Source organism: Lolium rigidum, unplaced genomic scaffold (assembly GCF_022539505.1).
Source record: "Lolium rigidum isolate FL_2022 unplaced genomic scaffold, APGP_CSIRO_Lrig_0.1 contig_32528_1, whole genome shotgun sequence".
Classification (NCBI taxonomy): domain Eukaryota; kingdom Viridiplantae; phylum Streptophyta; class Magnoliopsida; order Poales; family Poaceae; genus Lolium; species Lolium rigidum.
The window spans coordinates 19,282-46,438 of record NW_025900202.1 but is presented as its reverse complement, the minus strand read 5'-3'; the positions used below and the strand labels follow the sequence as shown (position 1 = coordinate 46,438).

At 45.9% G+C, this 27,157-nt stretch overlaps 3 protein-coding genes across 4 annotated transcripts; 2 read left to right on the top strand and 1 right to left on the bottom strand.

Annotated features, from left to right (window-relative positions):
- Positions 1 to 4,296: 4,296 nt before the first annotated feature.
- On the top strand, positions 4,297 to 5,033 carry LOC124680993 (zinc finger protein ZAT8-like). Its single transcript, XM_047216001.1, has one exon. It carries the CDS (start codon positions 4,390 to 4,392, stop codon positions 4,822 to 4,824), a length of 435 nt encoding a protein of 144 aa, XP_047071957.1. The 5' UTR covers positions 4,297 to 4,389; the 3' UTR covers positions 4,825 to 5,033.
- A 2,292-nt stretch (positions 5,034 to 7,325) lies between these two features.
- On the bottom strand, positions 7,326 to 23,794 carry LOC124680983 (zinc finger protein ZAT8-like). 2 transcript variants are annotated; one of them, XM_047215993.1, is made up of 2 exons: positions 23,532 to 23,794; positions 7,326 to 7,713 (listed from the first exon to the last, which is right to left on the bottom strand). In XM_047215993.1, the coding sequence occupies exons 1-2, from the start codon at positions 23,700 to 23,702 to the stop codon at positions 7,369 to 7,371; spliced, it is 516 nt and encodes a 171-aa protein (XP_047071949.1). In that variant the 5' UTR covers positions 23,703 to 23,794; the 3' UTR covers positions 7,326 to 7,368. The 2 variants fall into 2 exon arrangements, with proteins under 2 accessions (XP_047071949.1, XP_047071948.1); XM_047215992.1 differs by lacking the exon at positions 23,532 to 23,794 and having other exon boundaries at positions 7,326 to 7,969.
- Positions 13,319 to 14,074, top strand: LOC124680991 (zinc finger protein ZAT8-like). Its single transcript, XM_047215999.1, has one exon. The coding sequence runs from the start codon at positions 13,409 to 13,411 to the stop codon at positions 13,820 to 13,822; it is 414 nt and encodes a 137-aa protein (XP_047071955.1). The 5' UTR covers positions 13,319 to 13,408; the 3' UTR covers positions 13,823 to 14,074.
- Positions 23,795 to 27,157: the final 3,363 nt, after the last annotated feature.

The following is a 27,157-nucleotide window of genomic DNA, read 5'->3' as shown; positions in this document are numbered from 1 at the left end:
GTCCCCGTCGAACAGTTCGCGCACAACATCCACGGGAGGTAGCGACGCTGCCGCTCTTTCTTCTTCTTGCCCGCCCGGGGCTAGCCGGCCTCGTGGTCATTCTTCGTCTTGGCGGAACGGCTAACCCTTGCCCATGACGTCGGTGCTCGATGGTACCTTTTTTTACATAGGGCAGTGGCAGTGGCCAAGTGATCAATAGTTGTGCTTCGTGTGCTAGTTGGTTTGAGTATGTTAGGGAATGCCGGCCCCATGTTTTGCCTTTACTTTGGCTATGTTCTATGGCACGGCATGTATTGTATGTTGTTGTCTCTTCTGAACTCTGTGGGTTTATTAATTTGAAATGAAGCACCTAGTGCCTTTATTTACATATTCCCCCTCTGATTTTTTTAATTGACTCGGATTTAATACAAAACTGTACTAAGTTCGAGTCAATTAAAAGGGATCGGAGTGAGTGGAAAAAATATGTACAAAAGGTTACCATTTCATGTGTCATATATAGAAATCATACCACCGCGTTCACAATCAGATTTAGTTGGAATAAGTTTTCACGATATATAGTTTTTGCGACATACAATCAAATTCTGCTAGTTAGCTTTACAACAACTCTATTCAATTTTAATTTTGGCTAGTGTCTGAAGTGAGCATAGAGAATGCGCCAGTTACCCAATTACCAAAACAACTCTACAGACTTTTATATCCTCAGACCAATCATTTGGTTATATCCTCAGAGAAACAGAGTTTGCATCTTCTAGAATAAAAATCCACTGTTGTAAAAGAACGTCGGCTTGAATAAAATATCTTCAATAATTGGACGTCATTGCAGTAAAACCGTTTTGTGGAGCATTTACTAGTCAAACATTAGCGAAAGCCCGTGCGAATGTGCAACGACTGCCACAATTCCTGCGATTCCTAGCAATTTACGAGCGGAGTAAAATCCATCAATAGTACTTGAACTTGTTGATCAAAATCACATTGGTCATCGTACATAGGAAATACAATTTTACGGTCACTCAATACGAGTTGGTGTGTCACATACAGTCACTGGTGTTGTTGGGCTGTGTATTCGATGACGTGGCGAGTTACTGGACCCATCTGTTATCCCCTAACCGTCGTCCACTTGAACTATTTTGAAATAAAAGAAACCACCAGGCTGAATAAAAAAAAGCAAAGGGATAAGGTGCCATCCCCAACCTCTGTCTCCACCCCCTCTGCCCGTCACATCTCGTTAGAGCATCTCCAACAGGCGCGCTAAAAGCCCCGCGCGGCAAAAAAACCGCCGGTTTGCCGCGTGCGGAGGCTGCCGCGCTGCTCCAGCGGAGGCGGGAAAACGGCGCGCGCGCTAAAACTTTTGCCGCCCGCGCGCTTTCGCGCTATCCCGCGCGGGAAATCTGCCGCGTGCGCTGCCGCGCGCGCTATAAACACGACACGCGCGAAGCGGCCAACTGCCACTCCTCCCACGCGTCTTCGCCTCTGTCCGTCTCCCTCCCCGCCTCTCTCCCTCCCGCGCCGCTCCGCCTCCATCCGTTCCGCCTCCGCACGAAGATGCCGACGCGCCGCCGCCCACCCTCCGGCTACCACGGCGTTCGGGCGCGGCCGAGCGGCCGATTTGACGCGGAGATCCGTTCCGGCGAGGAGCGGATCCGCCTCGGCACCTTCGACACGGCGCACGAGGCGGCGCGGGCCTACGACGCCGTCGCGTGGCGGCTGGGCCGCAGCCGCCGCGCGATAAACTTCCACGACGTGTTCACGCGGGAGCAGGCGGAGATGCTCGCGCCGCCGCCGCCGATGATCACGCGGGAGCAGCAGCACCGCCAGCGGGAGCTGGAGCAGCGCCTGCTCATCGCCGAGCGCGACGAGGCGCTCCGCGTTGAATGGGCGCGCCGCTTCCCCGAAGACGTCGCCGCCACGGCGGCCTTCTACGCGGAGAAAGAGAAGAAGGAGGAGGAGAAGGCGGCGGAGAAGGCGAAGAAAAAAGCTTCACGCGAGAACCGCCACGCCGAGTCCGCGGCGAGGAAGGCGGCGAGGGCCGCGAAGGCGGCGAGGAAGGAGGAGGAGAAGAAGAACGGCGCAGGGCCGTCGACCATCGTCATCTCCTCCTCCTCCTCCTCCTTCGAGTGGACGACGACGCCGGTGTCGGAGACGACTCCGAGCAGCTCGGACTTCGATTGGGACTCCTCCGAGTAGTTCCAGTTCTATATGTCGCATTGTATCGTAGAACTTTTATAATATATTCGTATTTTCGATCAAATTTTCATAGTTCGTTCGATTTAAACAACGGTCGAATTAGCACTTTGTGCCGCAAAATAGCGCCTCTGCCGGAGGTGCGTTTTTCGCACAACAACGCGCGCTGGAAAATAGCGCCTCTTCCGCGGGCAAATTCGCTAACTCGCGCGCTAGCGGTATACAGCGCGCCGAATCGCGCGTTTACAGCGCCTGTTGGAGATGCTCTTAATGCAATGCCCCAACACTGCCTTCGTCGGGCACCACGAGCCCATCCAGGTCGCCAACAAATCTTCCTTGCTCGCCACTGGAGCATGCGTTCAGGGGCGGTACAGTGGAGGAACGGTTGCGCGGGCCACGGAGGAAGGTGTGGCTAGTGCGCGGGTGTCAGGGAGAGCGTCGTCGGTACTGCTGGGAGCCTAGGAGGGCGCGGCGGGAGAGGAGGGCAGAGGAAGCCGCCTCGCCGAGAGAGATTTAAGGGAGGGGATGGTGGGCTGCGCCGCTACAGGAGGATGGGGAGTACGAGCGTGGGCGACGTGGTGGGTGCTCCGGTGGTCGGAATCCACGCGGAGGTGCTCGCATGGTCGCTGAGGAATGAGTGGTCGAGAAGGTCCAGGGAGTCGCGGTGGGTCGAGGAGCACGGGACTGAGCTCATCGTGTAGCGCATGGAGAGGGGACATGCCTCAACCGGCCGCCGGCGGCCATCAGGCCATGAAGCTGTTGATGCTCGCGGACCACTACCCCCTCAGCCATAATCTCCTTCAGCCTGCAGAATTCCCTCTTAAGAAGATCTGGCCGAGCCTCGGCAGTGGCACGACGACCGCGAGCGCGACCTGCTATTTGGTCGAGCACGTGCTGTACTTGTTTGTGCGCCTGGTGCACGGGCGCAGCGTGGCGGCCAGATCTTCGTGCGCGTCTGGGGCAAACGTCTTGTTCGACCTCTCCGAGGTGCCGCTCCGGTCACAGGCATGGCCGACGATCTGCAGGGGCGGCGTGGACACTGGACGAGCATGTGCTCGTCCGTGCCTGGGCCCCTCCACGAGAGGACTCTCCCAGCGGCGACGGATGGAATAGTGGCGTTGGTGACGGCCGAAGCGTGCTAGACATCGCCCACCGCCAGCAGAGCACGCTCCTCATCTTCACGTTGAGCCGGAATTGGGGCAAGCCAAAGCGTCCATGGCCCGTTGCTTTACTTCTGGGGAAAATTATTTACGGTTAGTGTTGACTGGGTGAACTTTGACCTGTGCCTCACTTGTTATGTAAACGGGTCCTTATGTATAGAGAGTTCCTACTATGTTTGGGGGTATATTTGCAAAAAACAAATTCTAACGGTGGATCCTGCAGTTCGCCGTGTCATCAATAGCACCAGTGACCTTCATGACACACCAACTCGTATTCAATGACCGTAAATCTGTATTCTCTATGTACGATGAGCAAAGTGATTTTAATCAACAAGTTCATGTACGGAGTACTATTGATGGATTTTACTCTTTACGAGCGCGTGGCATGTACTGTACTCCCTACCACGCATTACGAAGAAAATTCAGCTCCGTGCATGCATGCATCCAGTTGAAAACACGGTTTCAGATCTACTCCTACCTTCCAGAACAGTAGCTAATTAAGTCCAAAAATGGAAACGTTGAATCGTCTGCAGTCTCATTCTTCGGGCGCAAGACTTGTCTGGCCGATGCGTCAACGTCAATCAAGCGTTTCACTTGACTATTATAGTACTACAGGAGTACTACGAGCAAACGACAAGGGCTGGCCTTGGCCGTTGGGCCACACCACAACCGTCGGTTTGTTTACTTGACACCGTCACCGTGAGCTTCGTCCCATTTCGTGAGCTCTTCCCCTCACCAGCTGAAGCGCGTGTTCCAGTTCAGGCTCTCCCTGGCTAGCAAGTAAACACAAGATGAGAAAAGGTTCTGCTCGCCCTTTTCAGACCGCCGATCGCGACCTCCAGCCCTCGACGACGTCAATCCCGACGTGGTCTACACGAGAGACCACCTGCTGGCTGCGACTATAAAAGGCCGGCCATGCACACACCCAGCCACATCAAACTGCCACCATCTCCGATTTCCCCTGAATCAAGCTCATCTCGTCCACCGTTTCACCCGCGCACAGGCGCACGCAGTCTTCTTACGCTCGTATCGGATTAGCCACGCGCCCATGGTTTCGTCGATGAACCACTACAGAGATCAGGCGCCCCTGTCCCTGTCACTCTCCCTCGGCGCCGTGGCCGAGCGCAAGAAGAAGCTCCGGCGCGCAGCGGCCGGAGGAGGCGGAGAGAGTGCTGCCGGGGAGTTCGCGTGCAAGACGTGCGGCCGCTCCTTCCCGACGTTCCAGGCGCTCGGCGGGCACCGGACCAGCCACCTCCGCGGCCGCCACGGGCTCGCGCTCGCCCTCGCCGGAGACCACTACTCCGTCAAGCCCAAGAAGACCACGTCCACGGACGACCAGAAGCCGGCGGCGGTACACCAGTGCCATGTCTGCGGCCTCACCTTCGAGATGGGGCAGGCGCTCGGGGGACACATGCGCAGGCACCGCGAGGAGGCCGGCGTCGTGGCGCAGGCGCCGCCCGTTCTGCTACAGCTCTTCGTCTAGATAGCTAGCTCCATTGATTGGTAGCAGTCTCTAGCTCCATTTAGTTCAGTGTTCCTGCAGGTTAACCCGTGTGCGCGATTTGTTGTACACGTTGTTGCACACCCTTAGTCGCAGGCTTCATCATTGGCTTATTCGTTCCTACGTGTACATATATCACTAGGACTTGTTCATTCATTCGTTACAGAGATTATACATTGATTCATTCGTTTCTTTTGTTCCGTTCCGACGGATTTGACTCCCCTTTTCCTATCCTTAAAATTGAGTAATTGACTCGATCAGCGTCCAGCATAGTCATCGGCATGGCTACGCACGCGATCTCGTTTGAAATTCAAGCATGTGGGAAATGACCTCCCACACATAGCTTGAGAAAGTGTACAATCGAACAAATATAACTTCACCATCTCTTCCATACTATTCTTGGTTGGTTATCACAATAGAAAGCATATCTGCCAACATCTATAGGATGCATAATTAACACAAGCGCGGCATATAAGAAGGCATATATAAAGCCGTGGTTTGATGCGGGACCACATTACCGAGTATGAATGTTAAAATCTGAGGCGAGTGTAGAATTGAAGGTGTCTCCAGTGAATTGGTTGAAAAGAAACATCTTCAAATGGAAACTTTCCAAGACATGCCTCGGCTAGGAATTCTTTTAACCCTTTTGCAAGTTCTGGTTTGAACGAAAACTAAGTTAGTTCTAGGTCAACTCTAGTACTGTAGGATTTGCATCATGATCCATGCACATGAGATATGCACATTGGTGTGATATTGCACAAAGGTTTGCAATTGCGCATCTTTTTTCAGTTGCACATGAAATTTTGTGATGTCATCAGACCAAGAAATAGTTGCGTCGTACTTTTAATAGAGCTGCAACGAAGGACCACATCAATTAGTGGCGCTCGTCCACTCTAACTTTGGAGAATATATATGTGGGTGATGCCTCTCATCCATTCACATCGACTGTTCCATGGCCCTCTCATGGCAGTGCTTCACGGGGAAAGGCAGCAATGGAGCAACAATGGATGACATGATAGAGTGGCATTAGGGCGTAGATCTGACATCTACCTTGCATACCTTGAACCAGTGTCGTGGTGTTGGAGGTCTAGGCCTCCTCTCTGTGAGTAATCCTTCCTTGGAAATTGTAAGGGAACATTTCCCAAGTTGTGTGATGGAGACTAGTGAATCTCTAGCATGAGCAACTATAAAGGCTTACCAGCGCGATGCTATACCTTGAATAATTTTGTATGGTTATGTGAAGCAAAAGGAAAATAGATGTGCTTGAAAAAGTTTCTAGGTCAGTGATGGTTGTGAAGGTACTCTCTCATGCATAGGTGGGTTAATATTAGTTAATGGTCCTTAGAGGAATGAACAAGGGTACCCTTGAAGGGACAAATAAAGAGGGTTTTAGCGACAATTTGTGGTACACTCGTCCGTGGTCAAAGAGGGATGATGAGAGAGAGGACTAACTTCTTTCCTACTCCTAGGCCTTGTTCAATGTTATTATCATTTATCTAATGATCGTGTGTTGACTTAGGGGCGTACCTACCCCACGACAATGCCAGGGTGTCCGTCTAGTCTTCACTTGTGGTATTTTGTGTGATATCTTACATGATTTAGATATTAATAGCATTCTAACCACTTTGACTTGGAGATTCTCTAGGATTTGATAAGTTCTTAGCCCGTCTGCTGGACGGTGCAAAATAGCCTCAGCAGTTATTTAGCGTAGACGTGAAATAGCGCCTCTGTTGAAGTTGCTCTAATTATCCGTCATTTTACCTACTCCCTACATACCGATTTATTAGGGTAACATATATATAATATTTTATTGGCTAAATTATTACTCAAAGGTTTACCTCAAAATGCATCATACCCTAATAACACGGTATGGAGGTTGTGTAACGACTGGATGGTTCTAGGTCGTTTATTATGAAGAATAAGAACCACATTTTTTTAGCGACCAATTTTATTGTCCTTAGAAATAATCCCACGATGATTTCAGAGTTGTTTACGAAAGCTTTTTTCAAATAAAATTAGCGAGCACATTAATTGGTGTTGTCTACATTATCAACTCTAATTTTATATTTTCTTCCCAAAACAGGATGCACTCAGTTTTTAGTTAAAAAAATTTAAGAAACTATATAGATAATTTGTTAGAACATTTCTTAAAATATATTTCAGACTGTGTGCATTGGTTATTGTAGATGTTTATTATATTTTTTCCTATATAGTTAGTCAAATTTCTCTATATATTTTTGACTCTGCAGAATTTTACAAGCTGAGAATACTCCAAATTGGATTTGATAGTGCACGGGAGTGTCCAACTCCAACATTGATTGATATTGCGGGAGTTTAATCCTCGCTTGTCCTTACTTTTTCCAATTCAGTATTGAACAAAATAATTTTCTGCTAGTGTTATATACATGAGATGAATTAATTCCCAGATGATTCAAAAACTGACACCGATTAGAGAACTGAAACGCTAATCGGCTAGCTTACAGGTCCTCAACTAAAGAAACAGTCAGAAGATCCAGCTAATGCTAGCTACACGAACAGCTCGAGCAAGACTGGCGGTCTGTCGGCAGCGTGCCGCACCACCTTCTGATCCGGCTGCGCGATGAGCCAGCGACCGTCGCCGCCACCGGAGAGCGCCATTTCCTCGCGGTGCCGCCTCATGTGGCCGCCCAGCGCCTGGCCCATCTCGAAGCCGAGCCCGCATACGTGGCACTCGTGCTGCTGCTTCTCCTCGCTCTGCTTCTTCTCCCGGATGGCCCTGGCAACGCCGACCCCGAGCTCGAGCCCGTGGCGGCCGCGGAGGTGGCTAGTCCGGTGCCCGCCGAGCGCCTGGAAGGTCGCGAACGCGCGGCCGCAGGTCTTGCACACGAAATCTCCCTCGCCTGAAGTTGCGATCATCCTCCCCCTCCGCGGCCTCTTCCTGGCCGTCATGGGCGTCGCGCCGGACGAATCCGCCGACGTCGTGGAAGATGTCGAGTCCGTGGTAAGGGACAGTGCCAACGACACCGGCTGCTCCTCCCTCGCGCGCTTCAGCTCCAACCCCATGGATGGTTTGCTTGTCTTAGCTATCTGCTGGATCGGCGTGTGGATCTTGATATTCTTGTGCGTTGCTGGTCTGTGAGAAGAAGAAGGAAGGGTATGAATGGCAGGTGAGGCCGGACGGGGCGCTTATTTATAGGTTGTGCTGGGAACGTATGGAGGCAGTGGCGTGCGCGTGCGTACTGGCTCGGGGTGCCGACTGAAAGCGTGGTGGACCAATCGGGTTGCGGCAACACGACGATAACGATGTGGACGGCCGCGATCGGATAGGCATGCATAGCGCGGCCGACTCGAGCCGGACGTGTGTGGTGCGCGGCTACGCGCGTGGCGGCAGCCGGTTGCTTAGCCGCGGGGGCAACGCGCGAGCCAGATGCAAGGGGTGGGCGGATTTGGACCATACGGTGGTCAATTGATTAAGCCGGATCACCAATAATCCAGACTGCGTTGATTCCCGGTTTGGACTGGGCGGTGCGCTCGTGCGTGCATGTGGCTTGTTTGTTTGGAGCGACCGGGCTCGGAACCGTCTCGAACCTTCCCGTGTCTGTGGAAAGTATCTTTTCAGTCCTTTTACTCACTTTACATGTTGCGTGTACACAGTCAGTCGACCAGGCGTGACGTACGGAGTGATACAACGACTTATTGCTTTCCTCTGTGTTCTATGCACAACGTGGAAACAGTAGAAACTTAGAGCTAAACATACTTGCCAAAAAAAATTGGTAACTCAATAACTACGAACCTTTCAAGATTGAACTTGACTTTTGACTCAAAAATAGAATTATCCGGGTTTTAGCTTTTGGACTATTCTAATTAAATTTCGGATAATCCTTATCCGCATGCTATCGGCTATACTATATCCTACACCATATCCGGAGCACCACTTCAGAATCTGATATCCATATCCACCGGATTTTTTAAAATTTAATATGAATTTCATAAAATGGATTGAGCACCGGTTTCGGTGCAGAAATTATCCTATCCATTTACACCCCTATTCACCTTCATCATCGCGACCATGCGATTTATTCCCAGCTATGCTTTCATGATAGTATGGAATGCGATTAACTTGTCTATGCATGCAGTACCCTCTTTGGTACTGTTCTTTTTTAAAAGCACATTATACTACACGCATGCCTTCATATACACACATGCACATCATTCATATGAATGTACATATGCACACACTATTTCTATGAGTATTTCCGAAGGATTGAGCCAGCATGTTGAGAATGAAGGAATCATCATAGACGACTCACTATTGATGAATACATCGCATTCGGCTGATAGAATATTCCAAACATACTAGGCATCAAAACTAGGATTTAAACTACGGTATACTGAGACGTTATAAGCATCCTGCTATTTTTCTTCAAATTTTCGATGGAAAGTCTCTTATAGTACTACGGTAGCTTGACAACACGGTTCCAGATCGTTCGCGAAACGCATGGTGGGCAGCCGCTCAGTGTGGTGGGATTTTGCATGCGACGGCGCGATCCAAAGCGCGTGAGCACTCTCAAGAGAGGTACACGAAAAAGTACCGGTAGTTTTTCAATAAAAAGCAGATATTAATATCTAGTTGGTGCAACATTGTAGTAACATGTCTGCTCCCACCGGGAGTGCCTTCTCATCCTTGTCCCTGTTTAGTAACCGGAGAGATTTTATTCCCATCCCCATCCCCATCTTCATCGGGTTCGGGGTAGGGATCGGGTTTCCCATTAAAAAGGTAAATTCAAATGATCTTCTCATATTTTTTTATCTATTAATTTATATGTATATACAACTGCAACAAAAAAATTACGGGGCTCGATATTGGGGAGATCTTTTAATCCTCATCCATATTCTAGATACCCGGATCAAAATTCTTCATGTCCATCCTCTAATAAATAAAGAGAGTAGATTTTGTACTTACATGCATGGCCGTCACCGTCCATTGTGCTTTGAGATTCGGATAAAAAGATGAGAGATAACTGAATCTTTCTATCTACCAAGGTGAGCACGAATCTCGAGGATTAAATAAACGGTGATGAAAACCTCCACACTTATGCGTGTAAATACAAAAGTGTTTTCTAATAAATAAATTATCCACAGGGTTACGTGAAATGGAATCCATTGCACTCCCCACGGTACTTGGTTCACACGGAAAAACGTCCTGAGCTTGAGAAAAGGACAAAATATCTCGAAAAACCAAAACTGATCCTTGGTGCATATGCACCCGGTATGTAAACCATATTTCGAAAACGTAAAAAAAATTAGGAAAAAAATTAGCATGTAGAGAGAAATGTTCTATGTGTGCACGTAAAGTTTCACATAAAACTGTTAATTTTTGTACCCTTTGTAAAAAACACAAATAATGCTTCGAAAAATAGACAATTTTAGCATGAAAAATTTATCTTTTTTGCACGAAGTACAAAAGATATCGGTTTTTGCTTAAATAACTTTGTGAGAATGTAACATGTCAAGGTATACACGATGCATTTTTATTTGTATTTTTTAACATTTGTAGGGTCCACGTTCTTCCATTCCATTCTTCCATTCTTCCCATTCGCCGCGCTGCAGGGTCCACGTTTAATTTCTTCGGATGCTGCTCCCGGCCAGCTTCACACGGCCAAGTTATCGTTACCTCAAGAGCAAGCAAGCTAGTACTCGGCGTGAACGCGAAGTTCAGTCACAGCTGAGCTGAATCCCGTTGGACGCTTGTGCGTGCATCACTGTTTTTTCCGCAACTGGCCAACTGATTTGTTTATCCGTGCTTTCTACGACAGTACCTTTCATGGAGTTGGCTCGTGGGCTGCTGATTCAGTTGGTCGACTGATTTATTTATCCAGCTTCACACGTTTGATTGCCCCAGTCCGTTTTGGGCTTGAACGAGTCTTAAAGTAGCCTCTGGTTAGGCTTACGAGGATCCAATGAATCCAATGGCACAAAATTTATGTTATTCAAAACACTTTTTTAAAATGAATTCAATAATATAATTTTTGTATAATATGTCTCACATTTTATTTACCAAATTGATGGTTACCTTTTTTTTCTCTCGAAATGCATATCGATCTAACAAACGGATACGGAGAGAGTAATAGCAGGGGATCAAAACGATTCAACTCTATCTGCCACGCCTACATGCCATGGCTTGCGGGCAAAAGCTGAATTAGTCGTTGTCTTATAGAGCTAGTGTTGTACATGCAAATTTTAAGGGTACCAGTTTAGAGATTTTTTGTTTCACTCCGAAATCCCGTGGTACGACCCTCGATTGGTCGTTGGAGAGTGAGATTTCAAAATGATCTTATGTTGCATCGCTATAGAGTGAAAGCTTCGTTGGTACAGCCCCTAGTCGATTGGCTTCTAAACATCTTTGTATGATGATTTCTTTTTTAGCACACTTTTTCCCCCCTTGATTTTTTTCCTTGGACTTGGACTTAGAGTTTGTACAACTTTGTGTTAATATTAATATAAAATCTACACCGTAGGGGCTTCCCCTACGGTAATGTTACTCAAAAAAATCCCATGGTACGACAAATCAGATTTGTAGGGTTAGTATATATATTTATGATTTCAGGCGGTAGAATCTTAATAATGATCATATTTGTAAAGACGGCCAACCGTCGAGTCTCGACACTTTCGTTTCTGTCCATCTTCGTGTTCTTTTGCGGAGGCCAGGAAGCTGAGAATCTTGAGATCGTCGTCATGAAGGAATTCTTCTATGTCAGAATAGTTCAATGACCTCATGGTTTTAAATAATTAGAGTAGATTTATCTACAGGCCCGCGAATCGACACCCCCTCGTTTCAAGCCGAGAGTGACAACACGGTGACAACAGTGTCGCCAGAACAGTTGATGGGGGCTGTGTGGACCGGTGTGGGGCCTCCCATTGAGCTCGGCGACAATCCATGGCGGCGGTGGGGTTGAGGTGGGAGGCGGAATGAAACCAGCGTCTACGGTCTCACCAAAAGGTGGGAATGTAGCGGCAGATATCAGTGAAGCTTTTTGGCGGCACGGAGTCAGAGCAGATGACAGGGGTCTACATGCATGCAGCGGCGCAGTGAAGGAGGGAAGGGCGCTCTAATATTTCAGCGCTATCATGGGTGTAAAAAATTTCATGTCATTGTCCGGGCTGGGACTGTATGTAAGATCTGCTATAAGGATGCTTTTACCTTTTTTTTTACTTGCAAAAAGGCTATTGCAATATGCACATGTCCCCGAGTCCGGTCGATTCGTTTTTTTTCTGGAACACGAAACCCCTGAATCGTACTAGTCATGAAAATTATTTTACAAAGTAGGAGCAATGTCTTGCCCTGGTTGCTGTGGTTCCCGGTAGTTTACCACTCGTGTATGAAAATACTTGCCCGCGTTCGTAATCTGTACGAAGTATCAATGCACATTGACTGGCACGTGACCTTTACTACGCACGGAGAAATTTCAGCACAATTGGTGATGTAAACACGCGGACCACCTTCGAGAACAGGAGCAAGTCCATAAACGGAAATGCTGAACCGTGTGCACGTACTCCAAGTCTCCAAATCCTTTTCCCAGGGAGAGTCAAACCAACGTTCACCTGCGCTAGTTTGCCATAATTAACGAGCCACGACAACGACCACCGATAATCCGACATAGAATAGCAGAAAAATCATAGGTGTATCTACACCTATTATATGAACGTGGAGTTTTGGCTCATAGATGTATCTACAACTATTAAGAAAATAAATTTTAAATTCAATTTAAAATGTTAAATTGTTTTGAATAAAACTCCTCAGTGTGCAACCTATGTTAGCTCACAAAAGTTTTGGATGAAAAGCATTTTATATGACCTATGTAAAAAAAGATAAATAAATATCCCATGAAAAACACTTTTGGAGCACCATAAATTGTCTTTTTTTTTCTCTTTTTTGTACATGCCACAAACTATAATATTTTTTCGAGAACTTTGTGTGTAGGCGCGGCATAAAATATGTGGAAGTACACCCTGAATTTTTTAAATTTTTACACATTTTAACATATATTTTTGTGGCAATAGGTGCATCTACACCTATGAGCTAAAATGGACTTCCGCAAAATCAACCTACATACTGCCGTCACCGTGCCGTGGCCCGTGGGCGATAGCACCACAGTGTGTTATTTTCTCCAACTAACACCGTGAGAGAACGATATTTCCGTCCCATTTCGTGGGCCCTTCCGTCCACCGGCGATATGAAGCCAGCGCACACGCTTATCCATGGAAGGAAGCGCGTGTTCCCTCGCGAGCAAGTAAACAAAAATGAAGAAAGTTCTGCTCTTTTCGAACTGCCGATGGCGACGCTGCGGTCCTCGACGACGTCAACTCCGACGGGGTATACACGTGACGTGAGATCCTCCTGCTGGCCGCTACTAGCTCCAGCTACTACTAGTCCCATCCGTCTCGCTACTATAAAAGGACATACATGGACACTCCCCATCCACATCCACCTCCCATTTCTCCTGAATTCTTCTTCTCGTCGTCGATCATTTTGCACGGAGCCACAGACCTACTCTTGCTGAGCTCAGACCTGATTAGCCGCGCAGCGATGGTGTCCTCGATGAATCACTACAGAGATCACGCCCCCTTGTCCCTCTCCCTCTCCCTCGGCGCCGTGGCCGAGCGCAAGAAGAAGCTCAGGCGCGCCGCGGCGTCGGGCGAGTTCGTGTGCAAGACGTGCACTCGCTCCTTCCCGACGTTCCAAGCGCTCGGCGGCCACCGGACCAGCCACCTCCGCGGCCGCCACGGGCTCGCTCTAGCCCTCGCCGGAGACCACTACTCCCTCAAGCCCAAGAAGACCACTTGTTCAGACGATCAGAATCCGGCGGCAGTACACCAATGCCACGTCTGCGGCCTCACCTTCCAGATGGGGCAGGCGCTCGGGGGACACATGCGCAGGCACCGCGAGGAGGCCGGCCCCGTGGCGCAGGCGCCGCCCATTCTGCTACAGCTCTTCGTCTAGCTAGCTCCTCTGATTGGTAGTAGTCTCTAGCTCCATTTAGTTCAGAGTTCCTGCAGGTTAGCCCGTGTGCGCGATTCGTTTGTACGTTCGCTGCACACCCGTATGTAGTTCATAGTTTTAAAAACCGGACCGGTGACCAAACCAGCGAGGCTCTCGGTTCACGGTTCATTGGTCCAACCGTTGGTCCGCTCGGTTCAATAGCTGAACCGGAAATTGAAAATTTATTATTATTTTTAGTTATATAATAGAGAAATATTGTGTCAAATAGGTTGACTTCAGTGTTATAATCACAAAATAAGCATGGAATAGATGGTCATCACGTATAGCAGCAGCGCATGCGCTCTAACTCCACGTTCTGTGTTCGAATCCCGTTTCCACACATTATTTTTCCGTTCGCGACCATAGGAATTCAATGTGACCGGTTGGACCAGTCTCCGGTTTCCTCTGGTTTGGATGAAAACCGGCGGTTCAACCACAAAAAATCCGGTTCACTTCCTTGTCCGGTCCATTGCGCCTAACAAACCAGTGGAGGCGCTGGTTCCGGTTTTTTCCGGTCGGACCGCCGGTCCGGTCCGGTTTTTAAAACTATGATGTAGTTAGGTCTTGATAGTTGGAGCATTCGTTCCTATGTGTGTACATTTATCACTGGGACTTGTTCATTCATTCGTTGCGGAGATTATATACATTGATTCGTTTCTTTTGGGTTTGACTCTGACTTTTCCTAACCTAAATGTTGAGTAATTGACTATAGAGTCCTCTATTGTAGGCAAATAGTTTCTACACTATGTCTATGTGGTCCTACCATACATCGTGTTGGATTTTTAAAGTCCTTTCAAATTTGATTAGATGGTACATGCAGTACTAACAAAAATATTATTGTTTTTACAGACATGACAGCTGAAGATTTTCTTTTCACGGTGAGGTGCACTAACCCGAATCTCCAGGGAACATGAATAGCAACAACGGCTCAGATATCAAATGCGCCCCATATCAACTGCACCAACTGCGCGTCCAGCATAGTCATCATCATGGTTACACGATCTCATCTGTAGTCCAAGTATGTGAGAAATTACCTCCCACACATGGCATGAGAAAGTACAATCGAACTAATATAAATTCACCATCTCTTTCATACTATTATTCGTCTATAGAAAGCATTTCCGTCAACATCTATATGATGCATAATTAACACCAGGGCAACATATAAGAAGGCATATATCAAGTCGTGCTTCGATGCAGAACCACATTACCGAGTATGAATGTTAAAATCTGATGCGGGCATAGAATTGAAGGTGTCTCGAATGAATTGGGCCAAAAGAAACATCTTCAAATGGAAACTTTCCTAGACAGACCTCGACTAGAATTTCTTTCAACCTTTTTTGTAAGTTATGGGTCGAACAAAAATTAAGTTAGTTCTAGTCCGACTCTATTATTGTAGGATTTGCATCATGATTCATGCACATGACATATGCACATTAGTGTGATATTGCACACGGGTGTGCAATTACACATCTTTTTTCAGCTGCAAAAGAAATTTTCTGACGTCATCTGACCAAGAAATAGTCGCATCCTACTTTCAATTAAAAGAGTTGCGACGTAGGACCATATCAATTGGCGCCGCTCGTCCTCTCTACCTTTGGCAAATATGCGGGTGATTCCTCTCCTCCATTCACATCGACTATCCCATGGCCCTCTCATGGCAGTGCATCATGGGAAAATGTGACAATGGAGTACCACTGCATATCACAACATAGCGGCATTAGGGCGTAGATTTGACATCTACCTGGCATGACTCGACCCAATATCATGGTGTTGGAGCTCTAGGCCTCCTCTCTGTGAGTTATCCCTCCTTAGCAATTTTAAGGGAACATTCCCCAAGTTGTAAGTGGGAGACTAGTGAATCTCTAGCATGAGAAACTGCCAATGCTTACCGGCGCGATGCACCTTGAATAATTTTGTATGGTTATGTGAAGCAAAAAAAAAAGCTATGCTTGAAAACATTTCTAGGTCATTGATGGTTGTGAAGGTACCGTGTAATGCATAGGTGGGTTAATATATGTTAATGGTCCTTAGAGGAATGAACCTTGAAGGGCCAAAAAGGGTTTTGGTGATAATTGGTGGTACACTCGTCCATGATCGAAAAGGGATGATGAGAAAGTGGATTAACTTACTTCCTCCTCCTATGTGTTTGTCGTTTATCTATTGATTTCCTGTTGACTCAGGGCCGGACCTACCCCACAACCATGCTAGGGTGGCCGCTAATCTTGACATGTGGTATTTTGCGTGATATCTTACGTGATTTAGATACTAATAGCATTTTGAGCACTTGCCTTGGAGTTTTTCTAGGATTCGATAAGTTCTTTGGTTCACCATTGCGTTCACCATGATGATTATTTTTTACTAGGTACTCGCCACTTATGACACATGAATTAGTAGAGTTCTTCAATGTACGAAATATTGACACCATAGCAAATTAATTTTTTTTGAAGTAAATTGATCAAACTATATAATCATTTCATATTATTTTTCTATGAATGTATAAGTAGTATTGTATGCATAAAATGAACCTAAATATAACTAGATTGCTAATTACACATAGTACAAAAGCTCTCTATTGGTATTGTTGTTTCTATTATCGATTTATTATCTTAGGGCTCAAGTCTTTTTTTTACGGCATCAAACCTGCAGATTCTTGTAATTACAAATGTTCGGTTGTGCTCGAATCACATGTTAACCTTAGTTGATTTCTACTTAACGAATGCCATACATTATTAGTTGTCTATCATCAAGGCGGTCATGACTGCATATCTATCGTTATATTAAATCAAATATACTTCAAATAACACAATGATAAAGGATCCATATTTTCAAAATAAAACACTAACTTATAAAGTTTTCGTACATATAAATATCAAACCACATTATGGACATCCACTAGTACCCATCTTCCTTCCAACGGAACAAATAAAGTAAGCCTTTGCTCGCAAAAAAATATCACGATTTTAGATCTGTTTTATTTTGCAAAACTAGTTAGGATTCATATGTATGACCTTCCATGATGCAATCTAGCAACCAACATTGGATCGAGCATTCATGTTGTGAAGTTTTCTATCGTGCGTGAGTCGTAGATTTATGTGAGCACCATTCACTATAGATCTAGTGTGTGTGTCATAGGATATTAGGACCCACATACTTTGTGTACATACGACACTTAGGTTTGCCTAGGAGGTTTAGCACTTGTTCACTAACTGATGGAGGACCGTGGTGTAATCGTAGTAGCAACAATCAAATATGAGCATGAGCAAGTTCATAATTTGTGTTGCCGGGTCCAAAGTAATCAGTAATTTCTCGACATTGTAAAACTATGCATTATAGTGCATCGCCACTCAAACATTCATTACATCATCATAAACAATAATTTGGTTGATACTATTCCATATTTCTTCTAGAATATTGTCTGTATCACTTTCTATTGGTAGGATTGCTATAATATATTTTGTCCCACTACATAAAAATTTGATTTAATCTTATACTACTGTGGTTGTTCAGTTTTTGCTAGTTTGTTGCTAGAAAAAGGCATCTGACAATGCACGATGTATCCATAGTTTTAAAAACCGGACCGGTGACCAAACCAGCGAGGCTCTCGGTTCACGGTTCATTGGTCCAACCGTTGGTCCGCTCGGTTCAATAGCTGAACCGGAAATTGAAAATTTATTATTATTTTTAGTTATATAATAGAGAAATATTGTGTCAAATAGGTTGACTTCAGTGTTATAATCACAAAATAAGCATGGAATAGATGGTCATCACGTATAGCAGCAGCGCATGCGCTCTAACTCCACGTTCGTGTTCGAATCCCGTTTCCACACATTATTTTTCCGTTCGCGACCATAGGAATTCAATGTGACCGGTTGGACCAGTCTCCGGTTTCCTCTGGTTTGGATGAAAACCGGCGGTTCAACCACAAAAAATCCGGTTCACTTCCTTGTCCGGTCCATTGCGCCTAACAAACCAGTGGAGGCGCTGGTTCCGGTTTTTTCCGGTCGGACCGCCGGTCCGGTCCGGTTTTTAAAACTATGGATGTATCGGGTATGTACTAACTATCATTGAGTCCTTTCTGAGCGCAAATTTATTGTTATAATACATATGTTACATGTGTAATAGTACAAGACCGAGAATGACCTTTAAATTAAAACTATAACATCTAAGGTTTTCATAAATATAAGTCGTAAACCACATTATGTTTGAATGTGCAATTTTAGCAAAAACTAATATTGCAATTTCAAATCTATTTTCTATGTATGGTCTTCCATAGTACAACCGAGCATTGATTTATGTTGTGCAGTTTGTATCACATGTGTTATCCTAGATTAATTTATATGAGCAACGGTATCTGCTCTAGATCTAGTGTGTTACCATAGGACCCACACACTTATTTTCTTTAGACAGGTGGTGCTAATGATGACTGCTAGAGTATATTGTTGCATTATATTAAAAAAAACTTGATATTTTGCCTTCCTAGTCTGCTATATATGTTAGTTATAATCAATCATGAAATTATACGAAATTATATCTACCACCACTCCGTATAGCTTGCTAGGCCGCCTAACATTTATACCTAGATAGCGAAGTACGCAAAAAGTTAACAAATCCTTGGTAACCAAATATAGAGTTGAACTGTAGGATATTACTGAGATTGCCCCCTGGTCTGTTTCTGTCAGATGTGCTTCGGATCATATTAAAATCTCCCATAATCATCCAGAGATCATACATGCTAGAATCAAGTGTCATAAACCAGTCAATAAATTCCGTTCTTCCTTCAGTATCACAGGGAGCATATACATTAGTAATATATAAAATATCTTGTGAGGCATTGCATTGAAGTTTCACAGTAATTTGGAATTTTGTCTGGCTGATAATCGTGCCAGAAAAGAGAGATCCATTCCATATAGTTATGATGCCACCGGAAAGTCCAATAGAGGGTTGGCGAGGCAAATTGGTTCAGACGTCTAGAACAGAATTTTTTGAGGTAAGCACTCGTCAAAAGATTCTTTCTTTGTTTCTTGGAGACGAGATAATGGAGGGATTGCTTTGGCTTATTTTATTAGCTAGATCATCACATCTTTACGTAGAATTAATACCTCCGACGTTCCAATCCATGATGTGTAGTGTTCTATTCATATTTATATTCTTTAAAAACAGTAGTATGAATAATATCGAGTACTGACATTATAAACTCTTGCATGAACACATGAGGATACAGGGGCAAAGAGATGGAACAGAGGATAGCAGGGTGGTTTATTACTTCCCAGAGATAGATCATAGGATATGTTCTAGAGCAAACACAGCCCAAAGGATAGCCATAAACAAATGATATCTCAAATATATGGAAACTCAAGGGATATATGGTTCTTACAAAGCAAGTAAAATTCTGGAAATAACAAACTGATAAGCAAAGATGGAAAACTAAGATAGTGATGTAGCTAGTGCCTCTACATCTAGGCCAGAGTACATTGCAGATTGACTTATTCATCAGAACTATCATAGTTCATGGCAGCTGTAGACATCTCACCAGGAGGTATCTGACAAAAGAGCTAACATCAGATGGGCAAAGTTAGGGAATGAAAATACAAAATTTTTCCATACAGTTGCTACCAGGAACTACAGACACAACCTCATTGCAGTATTGAAAAATGAACATGATATAGAATTTACTGACCATGAAAGCAAAGCTGCTATTCTATGGAATTCTTTTAAAGAAAGACTTGGCCGGACAAGAGACACATCATGGAATTTTGACTCGCAGAGCATGATCATCCCTCAAGATTTAAGTGAGGTAGAAGCTCCCTTTACCAATGAGGAGATTGATAATATTATAAAACATATGCCAAATGATAAAGCCCCTGGACCAGACGGATTTAATGGTCTTTTCATGAAAAAATTCTGGAATACGATGAAGCATCAGTTCTACAATATGTGCAACAAATTCTATGATGGAAGTTTGGATCTTACTAGTATCAATACTGCATATATCACATTAATACCAAAAATCAGCTGCCCCGCTTATCCCTCCGATTTTAGGCCTATCTCTCTCGGTCACTATGGCATTGAAGGTTTTGACAAAATTAATTGCCAACCGGGTTCAAGATGTTATTATACCACCGATTCACAGGTAACCAGTATGGATTTATCAAAAACAGAACAATTCAAGACTGCATAGCATGGGCCTTTGAATACCTCCATATCTGCCATAAATCAAAAAAGGAGATTATTATTATCAAGCTAGATTTTGAAAAAGCTTTTGATCTTGTAGAACACAGTGCTGTTCTTACCATGCTCAAACACATGGGTTTTGGAGATAAATTCTTGACCTGGATCAAAATGATATTAACCACAGCCTCTACCTCTATTATTCTGAATGGAGTTCCAGGAAAAAGCATCAAATGTAAGAGGGGTGTAAGACAAGGTGACCCACTGTCACCTCTTTTATTTGTAACTGCGGCTGAATTACTTCAGATAATTATCAATCATGCATGGGAAGACAACATTATCTCTCTACCAATTGATGAATCTTATGGTCAGAGCTATCCTATTTTACAATATGCAGACGACACGTTGCTAATCATGCCAGCTGAACCAACACAGATTTTGGAACTTAAACGAATCCTGAAAGATTTCACTGATGCTACAGGTCTCAAGATCAATTACCACAAATCATCTATGGTGCCTATAAATATTACTGAAGACAGATGCAATGAACTAGCACTTCTATTTGGATGTAAAAAGGAAACTATGCCATTTACATACTTAGGTCTACCTATGGGAACTACCAAACCTACCATCGAGGATCTGACACCTATGGTTACTAAAGTGGACAGAAGACTAGCAGGATTATCAAATTTATTATCCCACTGTTCTAGGCTAGTGGTTATTAAGTCTGTTATCTCTGCAATGCCTAATTTTATCATGTGTGCCCTAAAAGTACATTATACACACCTTGACCACATTGAAAAATCTATTAGAACATTCCTCTGGCATGGAAAAGATATTGAAAAGAGCTCTAAAGGAAAATGTTTGGTCAAGTGGGATAATGTTTGCAAGACAAAAGAGTCAGGTGGATTAGGTGTATTAAACCTGAGAGAACACAATAAGGCACTCTTGATCAAGAATCTTTACAAGTTCTACAACCATCGAATATACCATGGGTGAATCTTTTATGGAGAGCTTATTACAATGATGGTTTATCCAATATTTCCGGGAAGAACAGAGGATCCTTTTGGTGGAAAAATTGTATATCTCATCTGCAGATATTCAAACAAATTACCACTTGCACACCACAATCAGGAAGTTCCATTATACTCTGGAAGGACAAATGGTATGATACTGTACTGAATGAGAGTCTCCCCCATCTATTTTCATTTGCAAAGAACAAGGAGATTACTCTGCAGCAGGTAAAACATCTAAATCTGGATGAATTATATGATCAATTCCAATTACCACTATCTCTTATTGCTGTCCAGGAAATTAATGAACTCCACATAGCCATCAACTCCATCAGTGACAATATCAACTCTCATGACAAATGGAATCTTACAACTGGAGGAAACAATTTTTCTACCAGGAATGTGTATTTGGATTTGATCAAAGAACCCCCTGCTCCTAAACCCTTCAAATGGATTTGGAAGTCCCCTTGTTTACCGAAACATAAATTCTTTTTCTGGCTTCTATTGCAAGACAGACTCAATACAAGAGATCTATTAACCAGGAAGAATTTCCATCTACAATCCAGCAAATGTGTTTTATGTATGGAGAACGCCGAAGAAACACTTGGTCCATCTCTTTTTCTCATGCGACTTCGGTCGGGTGATATGGTGGAAAATAGGTGAGGAATGGAATACGAGACCTTCAACTTATTGATATGATCTTGGAAAATTCTACCGGATCCGGTAACCCCTTCTTCAAAATAGCAATGATGGCTGGATGTTGGAGTATTTGGAATCACAGAAACAAGATTATTTTTGAGAATGAACAGAAAAGTGTCCAAGAATGTTACTACTTCTTCAAAGCTACTATACAGGAAATTAGACACAGAGTGAAACCTAGTTTGAAAGAAGGCATGCAAGCATGGATAGACACTTTGTAATTTTCTTAGGGTTTATCCTTTTTTATCTTCTTCTCTCTTTTTACCTTGCCCTCCACTTGTATATAACCATGCCTTTTTTTGGGCACCATATATGAAAATGACGCAGTGGGGGTCTTCCCCACTGTATTTTGCGTCAAAAAAAAAATTGTTGACAATGTTCGAGATATTTCCAAATTCAACTCAATTCCAGTGCAAGCTCCATACTGAGGCACAATTAGTGAATATATTAATCAATGGTTGTCATGCAAATATACTGCATTAGACATGATAGCAGGATACTCCAACCGCAGTTTACAGGAGTACTACTACTGTACTTGAAGACACGTAATTGTAAAAAGTATAATAATCACTTATATTTATCCATTATTTTTTACACCCTCCATACCGGTTTATTGAGGTAACTAATATTTTGTTGATTAAAGTCAAAGGTCTACCTTAAAATGTGTAATACCCTAATAAAACGGTATGAAGGTAGTAAGACAAGAGGGTACAAGGTCATTTATTGTGAAGAATAAGAGCCGCATCTTTTCAGCGACTAATTTTATGGTTGTTAAGAATACTCCCATGGTGATGCCAGAATTATTTACGAACTTTTTTTTTATAAAACTAGCGACCTCTTCAATTAATGTTGTCTAAACTTCTTTTTTATAAAACTAGTTAGCACTTCAATTAATATTCTCTACATTATCAGCTCTAATTTTATATTTTCTTCCCAAAATAGCATGCACTCAGTTTTGTGTTAGAGTCAAAAAAAAAAAATTGACCATATAATATAGACAAAAGGGTCAACCTTTATAATCTCGAGCAAATATTGTTAGAACCATCGTAAAATATACTTTATTTATGTTTTTTATATAGTTAGTTAAACTTCTATATATTTTTTTAACTTTGCACAATTTTACAAACCGAGATTACTCGAAATTGGATTCGATAGTTGACGGGAGTGTCCATCTCCAACATTGATCGTTTGCAGTAACGGACTCCTGAACCAAAGAAGGCGACGAATCAATCCTAGACGATTCAGAAGTTGTGACGGACCGATGACATAACTGAAAGGAAATGCTAATCAGCAAGACTTGCACCGTGAAATCCTTACAAATACCGAAGAATAAACGTATACACCGTGAGTATATCTGATTCTAATGACATTTACAAGTTGTCTAATCTAATTAGAAAGAAACCGTCAGAAGATCCAGCTAGCGGTAGCTAGACGAACAGCTCGAGCAAGACGTGCTGCTGATCAGCACCGAGTCCCACCACCTCGTGATCCGGTAGCGTGACGCTGCGCCAGACCCACTGGTCGTCGCCGCCGGCGCCGATGCTCAGAGCCATCTCCTCGCGGTGCCTCCTCATGTGGCCGCCGAGGGCCTGGCCCATCTCGAAGCCTAGCCCGCATATGTGGCACTCGTGCTGCTGCTTCTCCTCGCTTCGTTTCTTCTCCCTGATGGCTTTTGCGACGCCGACGCCGAGCTCGAGGCCATGGCGGACGCGGAGGTGGCTGGTCCGGTGCCCGCCCAGCGCCTGGAATGTCGCGAAGGTGCGGCCGCACGTCTTGCACACGAAGTCCCCTTCCCCCGACGTCGCAACAACTCTCCCACGGCGTGGTCTCTTCTTCTGCGTCGCGGCCGGCGAACCGGATGACTCGGCCGACGTCGTGGAGGACGTCGAGTCCGTGGTAAGGGACAGTGCCAGCGAGACCGGCTCCTCCTCCCTCGCGCGCTTCATCCCCCCTCCCATGGATGATTTGCTTGTCTTAGTTATCTGCTTGATCGATCGGGCTGTGTAGCTCGATATTTTGCTGTGGTGTGCGCACTGCGCTTGTAGCTCAGGTCGACGGATACGAATGGATGGTTGTGTTGGAGATGCCAGGCGGCGCGCTTATTTATAGGTTGTGTGAGTACGTAGGGAGGCCGGCCGGTGGCGTGTGCGTGCGTACTGGTGTGCGAAGTTGGTTCGGGCTGGCCGACTTAAAGCTTGTCGGACCAATGGGAAGCGGCAACGCGACACTCATGACGTGGACGGCTGCGACCGGATATGGACGTACGTCGACTCAAGGTGGAATGGTGGATTCGCGTGGTACGCCGGCTAGGCGCGTGGCGGAAGCCGGTTGCTTAGCCGCGGGGGCAACGCGACTACGCGAGACCAGAGCCCAGATGCAACGGGTGACGGCCGGTGGGCGGTTTTGGACCATTCCGTGGTCGATTGATTAATCGGAATCATGCTGAATAATCCAGGCGGCGTTGATTCTTGATTTGGCCTGGGCGGTGCGCTCGTGCCTGCAGGTGGCGGAGCGACCGGGCGAGGAACCGTCTGGAACCTTCTCGTGGCTGCGGAAAGTATCTTTTTGGTCGACCGGCCGAGATATTTTTCAGTACTGTGTATATGTTCTTTTACTCACTTTACCTGTTGCCTATAAAAGGTCAGTCGACCTGGCGTGACGTACGGAGTGATGCCGATACGGCGAGGACTTCGTGCTTTCCAATTGGGGCGATTTACACAAAAATAACCCAAAAGTGGAAGAAAAGCACAGACTGACCCTCCGACGAAACTATTTCACCAATCTAACCCTTTTGTGTGGCGCCCTTCCCATGGGCGCCACACATGCCCATGTGGCTCCCCTCCTCCGGCGCCACACACCCGGCCCGACGTGGCGCCATCGACGCCGAGCTGGTGCGCCCATCCGACGTGGCAGCATGTGTGGCGCCCCTCCCAACGGCGCCACACATGCACTTGTAATCCCCCAAAACATACTCGTGAGACAATTCCTCCGGGACTTAGCCGTTTTGCGAGGCTCGATGTGTGGCGCCGATGCCACGGGCGCCACACTAGCCCGTGTGGCGCCGATGCCACGGGCACCACACATAGAGGCTCGCGAAAACGGCTAAGGACTTATCGTCCGGAGCCCCTGGATGTTTTGGTCCCAATAGTTCATATAAGTTGGCATGTGTGGCGCCGATGCCACGGGCGCCACACTAGCACTTGTGGCGCCGGTGGGAAGGGCGCCACACATGGACTTGTGTTGAAAACATGAAAAATCCTACCAAACTCCAACGAGTTACGAGTACAACATTGGACACAACAAGTAGCAATTTCATGACATACACATATAACACTTCATAGGTCACATTGTAGCACGTAGATTCAAACAACAAGTAGCATTACAGACCATGGTTCGAAATGACATAGGGTTCACAAATCGATACTTATTAATATAGAGTTCAGAACAACACGTAGCACATCCTAGTAGCGTCCTCGACGTGCCGTCCTCGTGGGCTGCTTCCGGACGGCCATCCTCTTCGTCCGCTGCCTTGGCTGTTGTTGCTGCTGCTCCTGCTGCTCCTGCTGCTGCTCCTGCTGCTCCTGCTGCTCCTCCTGCTGCTCCTGCTCCTGCTCCTCCTCCTCCTCCTCCTCCTCATCTGAAGAGAACGGCTCGTCGTTCCTCATCCTCGACATAGCTGATCTCCGCGGCGGCCCGTCATCCTCCTCAGTGACAACCTTCTTTCCTCGGTTGACATAATCTTCCGGAGTGTACCGGTTTGGAGCCTTGCCCCTTGGCTTCAACCGGTAAGCTGACCGTTGCTTGGAGGTACGCTTCGGAAGTATGCCTTGACTCGGAATTAGGTCGTCCTCGGGAGGAATCTTCACAAACATGAACACATGAGATTACAAAAGTTGAAATTAGTAAGAACATGTTTCACAGCAACAAAATAGTCCATACCTGTTCTTCAGAAGAGGAGGATGTAGGGATTTCGCCTTCGCGGCAACCTAGCAAGTTCGCTAACCGCCGCATCTTTCGTGCAGTGTTCTGCGTCATGGAACTCATACACAATTTAAGCGAGCACATGACAATCTAGATGATGTACTAGTTAGTCAGAGAATCCATTACCACGAAGTTCAGCTCGGAAGCAATAGAAGTCGATCTCCCTCTGCGAGCAAAAGTGTCGTGCTGGCTTTGCCCAACCTCATCGAACTGGATGGGGTCGTCCAAGATCTCTTCACGATACGCGCGCTTCACTAACTCGATACGCATGTTACGATGGAACCACTCGAGGTAGTTGTTGAAAGCGGTGAAGTCGTGAGGCACAATCCGCTCGGGGCCAGCATTCCGTGCGGCTTCCAAGCGGTGTTGGAACGCTGCGATGTGGCCGCTATGATGGACTGGCCAATTTGTGATCTTCCTCCGCCGCTGCCTATCAAGCTCGCAAGAATCAACAAGTTAGTTTGTACCTCTTCTATCAAGAATCTTCCATCGCATGATTCCGAAGTTTACCTATGAAGCGCCTTGTCCGTGTCTTGCCACATTGGTGGGCACTCCGATACAGCCCAAACTGTCTCATCACTCTTTGCGGCTGGTGGTGTTCAACAAGCCACATGCATATGAGTGGGCAGCGCATACGCCGAACCGCGCCTCCTCCGTGCACTTGGGGTTCGGGTCAGCCATCCCCGCGCCAATATGGTAGTAGCTACCATATGGCTCCCATTCCACCTGCAGCATACAATTATTTAGAACATGCCAGTAGAATCAATCAAAACTAGGATTGCAACTCCGCAATGATCGGTTACCTGCTCAGCGGTAAGAGTGTCCAACTCCGCGAGTGTACTGCCTCGTACATGACCATTGGATCGCTCGTCATCTCCGAGACATTGTCCCAAAGGTATGCCCAAGTGGGCTCCCGATCGGGAAAGTGAGGGTGATGAGGCCATGGCGTCTCGTTGAGTACCCCGGGACGCCCAACCGATAGGCGGTCCCGGCTCCATACGGAAAGTAGGAGCATGCATCCACCAATACCGCCGCTCCCGAGTCTTGCTCCCGGTCCTGCGACAAGCTTCGTCCAACTGCGTACATAAGATATTTGGTTACTACTTTGTGTAGCGCACTACTATAGGAAAATAGTACATAGAACAAATCATCACCTGCCGGTAGAGGTAGGCAAGTGCCGCTGTTCCCCAACTCCACCGGTCGTCCAACACCGTAAGCGCCTTCAGCCAACACCAATGGGCCAGCTTACCCCCACTGTCAGGAAAGAGAGTCCTGGAAATCATGTACCATAAGTACACGCGGGCATACGTCCTCTGAGTGTCCTCGTCGGCCTCTATGGGGCATTCTCCAAAGTTAGTCCTGATCCATTCGAAAGACGCGCCGGCGGGAACTCTCTGTTTTGGATTTGCTGGCGCCGGAGGAGCCCTGCCAA

Coding starts and splice junctions, on each gene's coding strand:
- LOC124680993 (XM_047216001.1), top strand. CDS start 4,390: ATGGTTTCGTCGATGAACCACTACAGAGATCAGGCGCCCCTGTCCCTG.
- LOC124680991 (XM_047215999.1), top strand. CDS start 13,409: ATGGTGTCCTCGATGAATCACTACAGAGATCACGCCCCCTTGTCCCTC.
- LOC124680983 (XM_047215993.1), bottom strand. CDS start 23,702: ATGGGAGGGGGGATGAAGCGCGCGAGGGAGGAGGAGCCGGTCTCGCTG. Junction 7,714..23,531: donor TTGCGACGTCGGGGGAAGGG/GACTTCGTGTGC, acceptor TCAGGCGAGGGA/GATTTCGTGTGCAAGACCTG.